This window comes from Neolamprologus multifasciatus, chromosome 3 (assembly GCF_963576455.1).
Source record: "Neolamprologus multifasciatus chromosome 3, fNeoMul1.2, whole genome shotgun sequence".
Taxonomy (NCBI): Eukaryota; Metazoa; Chordata; class Actinopteri; order Cichliformes; family Cichlidae; genus Neolamprologus; species Neolamprologus multifasciatus.
Genome location: NC_140441.1, coordinates 17,008,968 through 17,023,397, shown reverse-complemented (window position 1 = coordinate 17,023,397; position 14,430 = coordinate 17,008,968). Strand labels below are relative to the sequence as shown.

The following is a 14,430-nucleotide window of genomic DNA, read 5'->3' as shown; positions in this document are numbered from 1 at the left end:
GTAAGACAGCTGTGTACAAATAAATCCCTGCAAACCTCAAATGAACTGAAGGAGCACTGTAAAGAAGAGTGAGCCATAATGTGGTCTAGCTACATCTGCTAAGTACCAGATGATTTTTAAATGTCCCGGTACATGAGGGCTTGAACTTGCACGAGGCTATACTTTCTTTATACCTCAAATATATATTCATATGAGCCTGTATTTTCTTTTCATTGATAATATTTGTTTCAAACTGTGTGGAACTTTAAATGCATCCTTTAGGAAGCTTATTTTCACAAACTGAGACAGAAATCTCTACTTGAGTTGCACATTCATCCATCACACTTTCCAGTTTTACTCCTCTGAAGGGTTTTACCCTGAGTTTCATTCATGGATTATCCAGAGCTGAATTTATGGATTTTTTTATATGACATTTATTTAGTTTTCTAGACTGTGGACAGTAGATTGATTTAACAATTGATCCATTTTAAAACAAAATAAAACAAGAATTTTTCTATGTATTGCCTGCAAACCAGCACATAGTTGGTTGAATGATATCTTATGTATAGTATGAACACCCTAATTGGATGGATATGATAAAGGGTATCCCCCCCCCAAAAAAAAAAAAAAAAATAGCAAGAAGTTTCTGACCAATCAGTGCAAATTCAGGCCACTGCACCAGTGTGAATCTGGAGTGTGAGATATGTGGCAGGAAGTCACAGTCGTCAAAGCATACTGCGTGGGCTGGGGAGTGGTCAGCCATCTCTGAGTGATGAGATGACATTACAGGGCCCCTTCACACATGGGAGGAAGTGGAGCTGTTCGCCCAGGTGGTAAGATTAAAAAAAAAGGTGTCTGAACAAGCAGTCTAATGCTCCCTGGCATTTCAGCTGGGAGTGAAGAGGGTGTGGTTTGGTGATGTATCTGCTGTCACAGTACTGACTCCCACGCTGGACCTTATGAACATGGACTAGAGAGCTCAAGGGCGAAACGCCACTGAACTTCCGTACAATCTTGCTAAGTAGATTTACAGATAGCATCTAATGGGGCGATCTACTCTTCAAGAAGCTTAAATGTTGCTGCGAGATTATCCAAGGGAAAGAGAGCTGACTGGGTGCTTGTAAAGGAGAGCGCTGACGGTGTAGGAACGCCGAGCGCGAGCAACTAAATCAAATCAGATTTGTGCCTCGACATCACCATTTCTGTTATTAATGATCCAAAATCCTTACATGAGATCACAGCAGCAAGCAGCGCACCCTGTTGAGACGCAGACTCCTGGTCACACAGGTGGTGTTTACTTTAGGTGTAACCGCTGCATTACAGACTCTGCAATCACGCGCATTATAACCAGGCTGCAGTGTAAGCGAGAGCCATGTGTACAGCATCGATTTCACAGTTTAACCTGCCAACAGTGAAGGATAGAGACTGGTAGCAGGTGCTGGGTAAAACCTGCCAAAACAATCTACACCATTATTCAATTACGGGCCCCCAGAACCTGTTAGGTGTGTTGTTATCACTGGCGAAAAGAATTAAAAACCAATTAGGCAAGTTTCAAACGAGAAAAAAACAAAAAGCGAATGGATGAATAAATATGAGAAATTACACCGCAACTTTACGAGGCGTGAGCGCCGGGATTACTGCGCCCCCAATCAAACGAGGGAATCGATTCCATGATCGTATGTCCTGGCTTAGCTTCCAAAGAGTGAGCCGTATCTGACAGGGCTGAGCTGGATCCCACTGTGAAAGCAGGATTTTACACTGTCCTTATTAGCTGCAAACAGTGGGGGGAACCAGTGGCTTATGTATAGCAACAGACTGCCAGCAGGTTTTTCCTCCTTTGTTCTTCCACTCTCCTCTTGTCTTCTGCCTTTCCGTTTCAGCTCGTCTGCCGAGCACAGTGAAGTGTAAGTTTTGCAAAGTGAACAGCGCAAATACATTTCCCTCATATCCCCTACTTCATCTTTTTTGTGTTTGTGTGTGTGGGGGGCAGGTGGTGGGAGGGTAAGGGACGCGATCGCCTGCCTGGATCATCGAAACTACACAGAAAGATACATGTAATTACCAAAAGAGTGCGGTCGACGTGAGGGGAGGAGGACAAGGAAGACAACCACAGGCTGTCAGCGGCAGAGCACTGCAACACAGGTCGGAATCTTGTGTGACAAGACGGGGAAGATGACGGGCCTGCTGAGGAGATCTAAGCGCTTCGTTACAGCTGAGGAAGGAGCGGTGGGTGTGTAGGAGGGAGACGCAGTTGTGTTGACCTCTCATGAGCTCGGCCTTCGGGAGGAGTTGTTAAGTTGTGGAAGTTATACCGAGAGAAAGACGGAGCGAGCGAGGAAAGAAGGCTGTAATAAGGCACGATGAGAATACGCTTGCATCTCTCTGCTTGGCTGCGGAAAGTCAAGGTGAGAGGGCGGAGCGGAGACAGATGTCAGCCATAAGAGCGCGTTCGTGTTTATGAGTCATCATAAAGGGTCAGCGTGTCACTTGTGCCCGAAGTCAGCCTTGCTAATATGTAAACTGCACAGAGGGGCGTGTGCAATCTGCTGTGTTGCAAAAAGAAAGAGTCGTCGGGCAGATTAAAAATTAGTCATGTTCACAGGACTCTGATGAATTCCTGAGGTAAATACAAGCGCATGCTATTAAGCTTTATTTAATAAGACCTTAATATTTCAAATGCAATATGTATAAATTCCTTTTTTATTGTTTCACCTTTATGTCAGTGCTGCTTTCCCACCCTCATTGTTCAACGCGGTGGCATTTCCTCATCCAAAAAACTAGCAGCTCATATCGAATAATTATCCAGACAGCAGCTCAAATGAAAACATGACGGATCGCGCCGCGCGTAACACAGCGCCAGCACGGGCAAACACTGGCACCCACGACGGTAATTGTTCTAACATTTCTTCCATTACAACTGATGGAGCGGGTCGAATCGCAAATTAATAAAATCAATATTGTATCTGCAACATGTGTCCATCGATTTGGCACAGCCCTCCGCTGTTATTGACAGTGGATCCAATCGCACAATCTCGCCGGCTTATAGAGATGTGGCGAGGACGGCGGTAATTTGTCCTAAAAGGAAAACGAAAGAAAAAGAAGCTCCTCAAGCAGAAAACAGATAAAAGCTGTCAGCGAAGGTGGTCGGGGAGAAGAGAAGGGGCAGATCAGACTCTGGAGTGAGGGAACAGAGGTGGCAAATAAAGGGTGATAGAGTGGGAGGGGTGGGGGAGGCCAGCGAGAGGACTTAAAGGACGAAATGTTAGAGAAAGTGAGGGTAAAAAAAAAAGAGTATTAGGATTGAGAGGGAGAGCTTGTCAGTGGAATACAGAGAAAGAAGAGTCATGGGTGGCTGCTCCTCTTATTAAACACTCAAATCCTTCAGTCAGTCTCAGGAACTCGGTAAGGAGACTTGTGTTAAAAGCCGATCCACAATTGAGCTGCCATGTCTCTATCCATACCTCATTTCCAATTAACACACAAACCACTTAAATCTATTGTGCTTTTTTCCCTCATCCTCCCCATTGAGACTTATTTTCTCAAGACACGTAGCCATAATCAAACACGTAAGCATGACACACAAATGTGAAGGAAGCACTTTCAGTGTGATTCAGTCCAGCCAAAAGGTTCTGATTGATTCATTTGGGAGGTGTGAAGAGAGTTTACCGGGCCGTCACAGATGAATTCATTCATATCCCGCCACCGAATCCGTTTCAAATGCGTCTCCAGTGACCGCTTGTGATTACACTTTGCTTCCACACTCAATATACAAATAAACTGCTACATGACTGCTGCCATGTTTATGCATTGCCAGCAGATTTCTCGATCTTATGGCCATATCTGGGAGCGATCCATAGTTAAACCACACAAGGTGCCTCGGTATTTCTCCCTCGTGGAACCCTAATAGGAGTCCTGGGTATTAAAGCAATTAAGCTGCAGAAACTGTTTTACAGCATTATGGGAATGCAGTCAAGTTATGAGTTATGGTTTCTTTTTTTTTTTACTGTTTAAGTCAGACTTATTGAGTAAGAGAAAACATTAAAGAGATCGCTGAATGAAAATGCCACTGGGTCCTGAGGGTATTGCAAAATTTTCCATTACCTTAGGGGACAATTGCATGTGTTACAGGGATCCAGACAGGACAGGAAAACACAGCTCCTGCATTAGGCAGCAGCTTTTTTACAGCATAATATATGGAGACATAATGTGTGTGTCTGTTATTTTAGAAATCTGACACCAATAGAATAAATTGGAAGTAAGAGGATGGGATGGGGGTGGAAGTTCTTATGTTTTTTCCATGCGGTTGAAGCATGTGGAAAAGGGCAAACATAATTTCAGTTCCCATCGAACTGGAGGTCAATTACATTAAGGTCCGGCTGAAAACAATGTCTATGTGTTGGAGAAAAGAAAGAAAAAATGACTCCAATCTACACTCAGTGGACTGGAGTAGCAACAATGTAAATTAAGCAACCGATATAATCATGAGGAAAAAAATTGCCATGTCCATCTGAGTAGTCAAAGAGAGCAAGAGGTAACCAATCTTACTGTTTCTCTATGATAAGAAAAAATAATGTCCACACTCCCAGTTAAGGTTTCTAAGAACGAGCCTCGTTCACTGATATGTGCACAGAAATGTTCTTATACTGTGCAAAAGTGTGTGCGTGCAATTTCTACAGGTAAAATCTTGAGGACCAAATGATAAAATAATATCTTTTTACATGTCAGCAAGTATAAAATGGTCTTTGTGTTTAAAATGTTAGAATAAAACTCATATGCTGGCAGTTACTGTGTGTTTTAAGAATTACCCAAATTAAACACACATAGCTGAGATCTTACTGACCAGTAATAACCCAACCGGCCTAAAGCCCATACCTTAAAGCAGGGGTGAGAAACTAGGACTGTTGTGGAGGGCCACACCAGTAAGTTAAACTCAGTTCTGCTCAAAATAATTTTCCCTCTTTATTATCTCATTGGTAATCACAATAATAATAATTATAATAAAGTTGATTTGTACAGCACTTTTCAAAACTTGAGTTTTAAACTGCTTTCCGTGCGGCGCTCCACAACAGTCCCAGTTTTTGATGTTGTCCCTTGGTAAAAGTGCCCACCTCCGCTAAAGCCTTTCTCACGATCTTGTGCATATTTCAAGAATCTAGCTGCCTCATGGTCTCTGCCTCATGGTCTCTTTCACTAGTTTACCTCAAGGTAAATTAGTGAAATGCTTGAGTTGAAAAGGTTGAAAACTTGAGTAGATGCAAGTGTGACGGATGCAAAAAGTGACTGAAAGTGGGCTACTGTTCATTGCAGTGGCTTTATCCTTGTTAGTATCCCAAAGATAATGACACCTAGGAAAGGCACTGGCACTGGATGACTGAAATAGCATAATGTGCATATTACAGTGAGGAATAAAAAGACCATTTGCTAGCTCTGGATCACAGACAAAAAGGGCTTTCACTTCACAACATGAAAGCTACTGTCAGGCCCACTACTGAAAGAACCATGTAAGGACATCAAATGTTAAAGGATGGCTTTGATTTGAATTACTACAACTCACTTCAATGCAGCCGCTGTAGACTACACAGCTAAATGCCCATGACTAAATATTTCCCCCTTTTTTGAGCATCAGGATTTTTGGCAGGCGTAATTATTGTGACTTTGGTGTTCCACTTCAAAGTTCATTAAAAAGACAATAGCAAAGGTCATATGGCAATGTCCATGCCACTTCCTTTAGTCTTGCCTGGATATCCTCTCAGCATGCTCATCCTGTCACCCCATGCTGATCCTTCCATTCCCTGTCCAAATGTTTTCACTTAGGTTATGTTGCAGCCTGACAGTGTTTTTCACCTGCTGCACTAATTAAATCATTTTTATTTACCCCCTTCAGAGATGCCTCACTAGTCTGAACATTAGCCGGCATCCACTGAGCTGAACTGAACTGAGAATGAGTACTTTTCTTTTTGATGAAAGTCGAAACGGCCTTTCTTGCTGTGATGGAAATAGAGACTTGACATCATCAGACGTGATTCCTCAAAGATATTAATGCGCTTTGAACCGAGGGAGCTGATGGGAAGGTTGTGACAAGCGCCATTTAAAAAACAAGAGAAAGCCTGAATGCATTATCGGATATATGCCTTACTCTGTTTTGGAACAGCAGCAGCACTAACAGGTTGACAAAAAACTGATTAAAAGTTCAAAAATGATTTGCTCGCTTCTACTTTTATAAATTGCACGGCTCCAAAAACGCCACTCGGAGTAAAATAAGTGTAAACTGTAACACTGTTGATCTAACTTATGCCGCATGGAATTAATACAACGCAGGAAGCGTTAATCACCTGTCAGTTATAACAAAGAGACGGATTGATAAACAACAGCGCTGCATCAGCAGGTAGCGTTCCTCTAAACTGATAAACTGTATTATTTTTCACAGGTAAGCAACACTGTCATTCACATTTCCTGCGCTCGTGCAGGGTGTTATGTTTTCGAATAACAGAAACCATTACGCGTCTTCGCACTCACTGCAGGGTCCTAATCTTTTCCACTAGACTGGATGACACATCTGAGATATTTTTGTATTTCCGACCATTACTGATGAGGCACTGTTGTTAAGAGGAAATGAGAATGGGCAAGAACATTAGGAGAGCTGGGGGATACATACTGTAGGGCACACATTCATACTGGACTTCCAGGTATTTGTAGGTTCCCGGGCACGGGTCAGGAAATACGTCTGGTCCTGCCACAACAGCACACTGGGTCCTGTTGTTACATCTGAAAGCAAAGAAAAGTCATTCTGTTAAAGATAAATAAATAAGTAAAGCAGTAGATAATCACGTCCTTGTGAATGGCCACAGTATACAGTGGCACATTAGTCAGACATTTAGTGTGTGGTTAATGAACTTTAAAGCACTTTATTCCGTAGAAGAGATTAAGACGATCACAAAGCTCCACTGTTTATGAACTCATCTACTTTTATGCCTCGAATTCACGGGATACATTTATTTTAATTTATTTATTTCTATTTTTGGATTTCTCGGAGGAAGACTGACAAAATACCCCTCACGGTGCCATCACGATGTCACTGAACCTAGAGACTACACTAACATAAAGTCTGTTACAAACTGGAAATATGAATGGAAATATGATTTCCTAATCAATCAGGAAATGAATTCACACGTTTATCTATTTATTTATATTTATCTATAACACAGAATTTTCAGTGATTCAAGTCAATCCAGACACAAAATAGTTCAACTGTTTGATCGCTATTAGCTATTAGTGTTTCTACATTAATGCAAATTTCAGAGTTGATGTATTCTTCTTGTTGTATTTATATGTTTCTAGCCGTACTTTAGACCCCAAGCTACATTTTAACATAGATTCCTACTGTGTTTTATTCTTTACACTTCATCAAGGACTTCATCTACCTCTCATCCACAGCTAATTTTAGAATCACCCATTAGCCTATTATGCATGTCTGTGGACTGTGGGAGGAAGCTGGAGTACACAGAGGAAACCTACACAGGCACCGGGAGAAGATACAAGTCGCCACAGAGAAAGGCAGCATTTAGATTTGAACCAGGAACCTTCTTCCTGTGATAGGATTGTGCTACCAATGCACCTCATAGACTGCATATATGGTGTTTTTCACAGCTAATATAATATATGCAATATATCATACAACACATATGAGCAATGACTAGTGGATAACAATACTGACAAGAGACTTGTTTAGATATGCTGCCCTAAATAAAGTAGAAGAGAGAGAAGACAGCTCTGACATTGAAAGCTCTTGAAATTGCCATGGACAGCTAGCAGCATAACAGCTGGTGGCTGTCTGCTAGGCATTGAGCTGATTTCACTCATGAACTGAACCTCTAAATTGTATTTGTGGTAATGATGGTTTGGGGAATTTTTCATTCAAATATCCAACAAATAACATGACTTGCTAACTGGTCATTTCACAAGCGACATTTTAGTATTTATATCTGTAGTATGGATATTTGCACACAACTGCATCTGCACAACACATCAATGTGCAGTGTTGAGAAGGTTACTTTTATACATTATCCACTACAGATTACAGAATACATGCCCCAAAATGTATTTTGTAACGTATTCCGTTACGTTACTCAACGAGAGTAACGTATTCTGAATACTTTGGATTACTTAATATATTATCGTGCTTTTTACAACTACATGAATGTACTATTGCTGTGTGATTTATTACTATTACTGAAGGATACTCACCATACCAATACCAACTAGATTTTTAAATCTTATTATAAAATGAGTAACAGTAGGGTGGACATTACACTTTTTGCAGTGATCTCATATAGAAAACTATTCGGCGCGTATATAAAACAGGTGTTTGGGTTTCCACCAGCGTGGAATTACCAAAAATAGAGAGGGCATAGCCTAACATATGAAACAGGAAAATACCGCCGTGTAATCCCTTTATTTCAACAAAGTAACTGTATTCTAAATACCACCTTTTTAAACAGTAACTGTAACCGAATAAAGTTACTCTTATTTTGTATTTTAAATACGTAACAGCGGTACATGTACTCCGTTACTCCCCAACACTGCCAGTGTGCTATGATGACAAAACTTGCTACCATTAGCTGAAAACACTAACGTTTTGTCTCACTATGGCCTCTTCTGGCCACAACAAAAGCAAAATTCACTAAATTGATAAAACCGGGTACTAAAAACTAGATTTCACAAAGAACTGTGTGATGCCACAGTGGCCACATCCACATTTTGTATACAGCCAGCGCTTGAGAGACATGCTGTAAATGAATAACAATCATAAAGTTCACTTTAATTTAGGTTCAGGTGACACAGTCAGGGGCAAATTCATCTTTCTGTGAAGGATTAGAGCGGGAAGTCACGGACTTACGACCAGGCTTCAACCACATACAGGTAACATTGTTATGACTGCATGATGGATGGTGGCAGCGGCGGTAGAGAGGACGGAGTAGACACAATCGACCGAGTGCGAAATCAGCTCCCACATAAAATGTAGGTCTTCATTAAAAAACACAATTACGGTGCCTGTGGTAGTCTCATGTGCCATTTTGTTTTTGGCAGTCATCAATCAAAGCCCCACTCCATATGCACGGAGAGCCTCTCACCACACATAATAGCAACACTTATCTCACAACATTAACTCTTAAATGTTTTGACAGGTATCGATCTTTTCCAGCTCTGCATCTATTTAAAAAGTGAAGAAAAATAAGAGGATACGAAGGTGGGACGAGCTTCTGTTCAAAGCACCCAGTTGCAAATGTGATCTTAGTGAGGCTACAGTGTATACAGGATTGCCATTCGTCAGATCTATACTCGTTTACAGACTGCCATTATATTGCCATATATAAAAGGTATTTATGCCCCACCAAGGCCGTTCACAGCGCAAGTCTTGTGAAGGTCAAGGCAGGGTCTGACACAATGATTCATACACTACAATTAAAGGATTCTCTACACCTTAATTAACATTGATTGGCTACTGACTAATCAATCGCACCAGTGACGGACAAGCAAAAAAGGGGCCCCATCTCATTTCGAGCCAGCCAAGTAATGAGTTATGGTCTGCCGACTCTCGACTCGTGTGAGCTTTATGTGTTACGTGACCAGCTCCCACCTCTTTCCAACATCCGCCTCATCTTCTGATGCTCGCCTCATCTGACCATCAGCACCATGAAGACTTAAAATGCAGGCAGTAAGCGCCAGTCGAACAATAAGAGGTCAAGCCTATGAAAGTGGAGAACAATTATCAGGGCTCATCTCTATACCCTTTTTCTTTGCCATACTTTCTGATTTATTCTACTTAGAGACCGGAGGATTTGTAATCAGCAGGTTCAAAGATTATATGTCAGAAAGAACTGCAAAGGAGATGGTTGGCAGAGACTGGAGAGTAGATATTGCAACACATACACACATTTTTCCTAACTATATTGCACAGTAGCTGTTGTTGTGCAGAGTACTGAAGTACCGGGCTGATACTGTCTTTTAGGTTTACCAACGCTCACTGAGAATTTAAGCTATGATCAAATCCGAAAATTTAATCATACAGTGGTTTATAATAACTTACTCTTGAGGGAATAACGTGTATTTACCGTGTATTTAATATTATTGCAAACTTAATCCCAGCCTTATCATCCATCTTGACCCAAATCCCTCTTATCAGTCCATGTTTTTAACCTACACACACAAATGCCTCCTAATCAGTGTTCCTATACTGTCCTGAAGTCACCCAGACACTGAAAAATAATTACAATTAAATGTATAGATAGAGGGAGATGGAGGGAGAAGCTACGGACACCACAAAGACTTCACAACACCAATTATGGGTGTTAATCGGGATTGCGTCAGACAATTGGCACTGGTTTGATCCTTGAACTAGCAGTGGGGAGGGGTAATAGAGTCAGTATGAGGGATGAATTTAAATATGTATAGGCGTACGTTGCTTACACACAGTACAGCTCACAGAGGGAAGTAAACAGCAGGTGGCACGAGCTGCTGCAGGTATCGCCTTGGAAGGTTTCAGAGGCAATGAGAAGCAAACGGATTTGTGTGTAGGTTCAATGGGCACATAAGCCCCTTACAGCGATGCAGTCCTTTCCATTAACCTGGCAGTATCTTAATGTGCTGGCTACATGTCTGGCCAATGGCACTCTGGTGACAGATCAGGTTACTGAAGTCAATCCAGTCAGTTCTTGAAAAAAAATGCAGGAGCTGACGTTAGCTTGTTGCTTCAAGCTGTTTCTAGAAGTTTTTCTTAGGAGTGACTAAAACACTAAAAACCCGCTAAAAAAAGATTGCAGTCCCGTAACAACAAACGGAAACTGCAGGCTTTTATTTGTACGTTTAAACCCTATTTTAAAACACTTGACATAATTCTGAGTATAATATTATAATATAACCCAAACAAACCTTAAACATTGTTCACTTATTCAAACTGTTATGTATTTAAATGGTTATAACCTGTTACTGTGACTTCATAATAAAAATGAATCGGCTATAGCCAAAAAGTATCCCATGCCAATATTTCTGTCAGGCTGAAAACCTGCCCTCAGCTCAATCCGTCACATGTCACATGACCTTTGACCTTGAAGGAGAGGTGAAAGATCACCTATATGGCACTTTCTACATGTTGACAATACACAGCACACTTGTCAATTTGCAACCAATAAATCATTAAGTTGACCTTGGAGACCTTGAAGCCAATTTTAATAGACGGCTAACATGACCCGACTCTACACCCCTACGACGTTTTATCAGAATTCATTCATTTTTGAGTCATCGGAAGACACGGATGCAAACGCAGTTTTTACTTCAGACGTGTGAGCTGCGTCTATAAGCTCCACTTCAATAATTGTGAAATAAGTTAACCAGAGCATGTGCGGATGCATTCACATAACTGTATCTCTGACTGTCAAGACAACTATGAAAACACAGCTGCCGATTTAAGAAATCTCCAACCAGAACACACCGTGTGTCATTTGATGTGCTGTCCAACTTCCCACTGGGTACACAGCGACGTGGAAGCACCTTGGCTTGTTCCGTGAATGTAGCGGGAGAGGGTGTGAACGATGTCATGAGAACCATTAAAGTTAAAGTGTTTCAACGTTTGAATGACAAAATGCCGCCATCGACAGACTGATGAAGGCAGCAACGTTACATACCGCGTGCCTGAAAAGGGCTTTAATGACACCAAATGACAAGGACTGCATCTGGATGTAATCATGTATGAGATATGATCTCAAAAAGGCCATAAGAAACATTTTGCCATTTGGCCTCCAACTACCACATTTCTATCCACATTCCCGATTTCCCCTCCCTTATAGCTTTTTCCTCCTGTTCCCACGTCTGCTGTTTGTTATAACTGGCAGATTAGAACTCAGGCTGCCAGCTGACAAGGGGAGATGTGGCACAAAGCAGCAGAACCCTATGTAAGCACAAACCGTAATCACTATAATCGCCGGGCTGATCCCGCTGCTGCCTGTGACGACAGTAAGTGGGTCGAGTCCCCTTTGGCCCGCTGACCACCGACGCAGGTCAAATACTGTATCAATGGATCAATGGGCGGATGGATGAATGGGTGAACAAACGAATCGATAAAAGAAAAGAGGACGGGGACATGCGAAACAGACGGGGACGGTGCGGCCGCTGTCAAAGACAGACAGATCCGTACACGTTGGAGAGTAATAAAAGAGAACTGGTGTGCACCACTGTTGTCCTTTCAGAACTCAATTGATTTATATCAGGAGGGAAATACCAACCCGAGTGGAAGAAGAGAAAGGTTTGCCAGTTTTTAAAGGTTCAGCGGGGGGAGGGGGGAAAAATGCTTTGCTGCATTTCCTTCCAGCATGCCAAATTGCTCATGAAAGAATTTCGCCTGAAGTAAGTCAAATATGAATGGAGACGTTTCAGCTGGCGTTCATGCACTTATTTCCGGCGTGTATGCCAAAAATAAGTGCATGCTGGTTGTTTCCTGTGCCCCTTTGTGTGCTGTGTACACATTTGTGAGAGTTTATATTTGTGAGGAAGGAAAGAAGAAAAAAAAAAGTGACGGACGGGTCAATATCCCCGTCCCTCTGTTGGGACCCATTACGCTTTAGTGATGGTCTTCGCCACCCACGATCGACTTCATTCATTATCTTTCCCAGTTGCACGCAGCAACATCCATCTTTTCTCATTCAGCCTGTCTCCTGGTGCAGCACACACACAAACACAAAAGGAACTCAACCTTTAAAACACCCAGAAAAAGAAAAGGAAATCTCAGAAAACATGATAAGAGGAAGTGAAGCGATGGCCTTGAACGCCTTGTGCATTTGGCTCCTGAGTAAAACCAAGAAGTCTTACAAGGTAGCAGGTCAGTGTTGATTAGTGGAGCTCCTTTACAGAACGAGGAATTATCAGTTAAAGCCCTGGTGGAAAAGCTCCTGTTCACACAGAGAGGCTTGTTAGAGAGCATAAGCTTGAAGTTTTCTGTAACGCTGCTATAGAATAATGTGTCTTTGACGCAATTTGGAGTTACTTCAGCCACGAGCTGGGGATTATCAGACACATTAACTACAGCTAGTGTAACAGAAATCAGGCAAACTGAACTAATTCATTAACTCCTCCTGTAAGCTCTGAGGTATAACTCTTAAACCGGACTTTTACGCTCATTTCCAGCCCCATATTTCACTCCTGGACTGCACTAGAGTAGCTTTGCACGATTCACAGCTGACGCTAATCCTTATATATACGCAACGCTGGACCATGTGTGGTCCAGAATTATGTTCATCCTCACTCTGAAACAAAGTTTCTTCTGATTGGCCGCCTCTCAAAAAGAAAGATCTGAACAGATGAGCGTATAAATGAACGGCCCCCACCCCGATTTTGGTCATCACACTGTTCTCCAAAAGGAGGAAAAAGCTGTTGGATATTAAATGCTTTAGTTGCACGTATGCTTATCTCATTATTTCAAACTATGGTCGGGTTCATAATAGAATCATAATGGGTCAACTTTAATATCCAGCGAGAATAGCACAGTACAGTATGTAGCATGTCTCTGAATTAAAGGTGAAAAACTTGCGGTGAAAGAATTTTTTTTTTTATTAGCTTCTATATTTCGTCAGCCTTGATGATAAATTGGAAAGGATTGTTTCCTGGCAGCCAATCTTCTATAATCATAACCACATCATACCTGTTACTGGCAGCCCATACATCACTTACACACGATTGACATGTTTCTAGCAACTTGACGACTTTATTATAGGAGTGTGGACTTAGAAGCTAGAAGGAAATACAGTATTTGATTATTTTACTTATTTATTTGCTCTAGATTTCTCTTCAAGCTATGAGAATGGACTCTCTGTTATTTGGTTTACCCTCTGGGACAGTGTTCCTGGGCTTCCAGTGGAACCAGCAGATGTCCAGGCCAGGATGCCTGTGTGTAGGTCAGAGTTCACTCTTGAATTGACATTCAACAGAGCTAATAAAAAGATGAGCAGTAATCAGACAGTAAGAGATGATTTTGAGATTGGATTTCATCAAATCTGTTCCCTGCGTTTACTTTTACTTCCTACCTCCACGCTTCACTTCAGCCTGCTCAAACATGATTGGTCGACAGCACACATTCCCAGCGAATCGCCTCAACCCAGCACCTGACGTCCTGACAGGTAAACTAAAGAATCCTCCAAAAATAATCCAAAGCTGTAGCTGCAGCACGCCCACACCCAGCTCAGCCAGGAGGCACACCCACGTTTTTCTAAATACATGACTAAATCATGCGAAATATACTTTGAGGCGATAAATAACAACAACAAAAAAATGGATGGACTCAAACTCCTACAGACTAAAACGGTGGAAACTGAGGGATAACACTCACAACAGCAAAATGGAAGAGATAGGGAGCGCTAACTGCTTAACTTTCAAAATAAGAGCGTGGGGCTTGCTAGATAGTAA

At 41.8% G+C, this 14,430-nt stretch overlaps 1 protein-coding gene across 12 annotated transcripts in view; it reads right to left on the bottom strand.

Moving 5' to 3' along the window:
- LOC146521807 (adhesion G protein-coupled receptor L3) overlaps positions 1 to 14,430 on the bottom strand; it is a 281,489-nt gene that overhangs the window by 139,458 nt on the left and 127,601 nt on the right. For all 12 annotated transcript variants that reach the window (XM_085144243.1, XM_085144224.1, XM_085144236.1 and 9 more), the window contains exon 5: positions 6,635 to 6,744. In XM_085144243.1, coding sequence (XP_085000369.1) covers positions 6,635 to 6,744 — 110 coding nt within the window. The remainder of the gene's footprint in view (positions 1 to 6,634; positions 6,745 to 14,430) is intronic.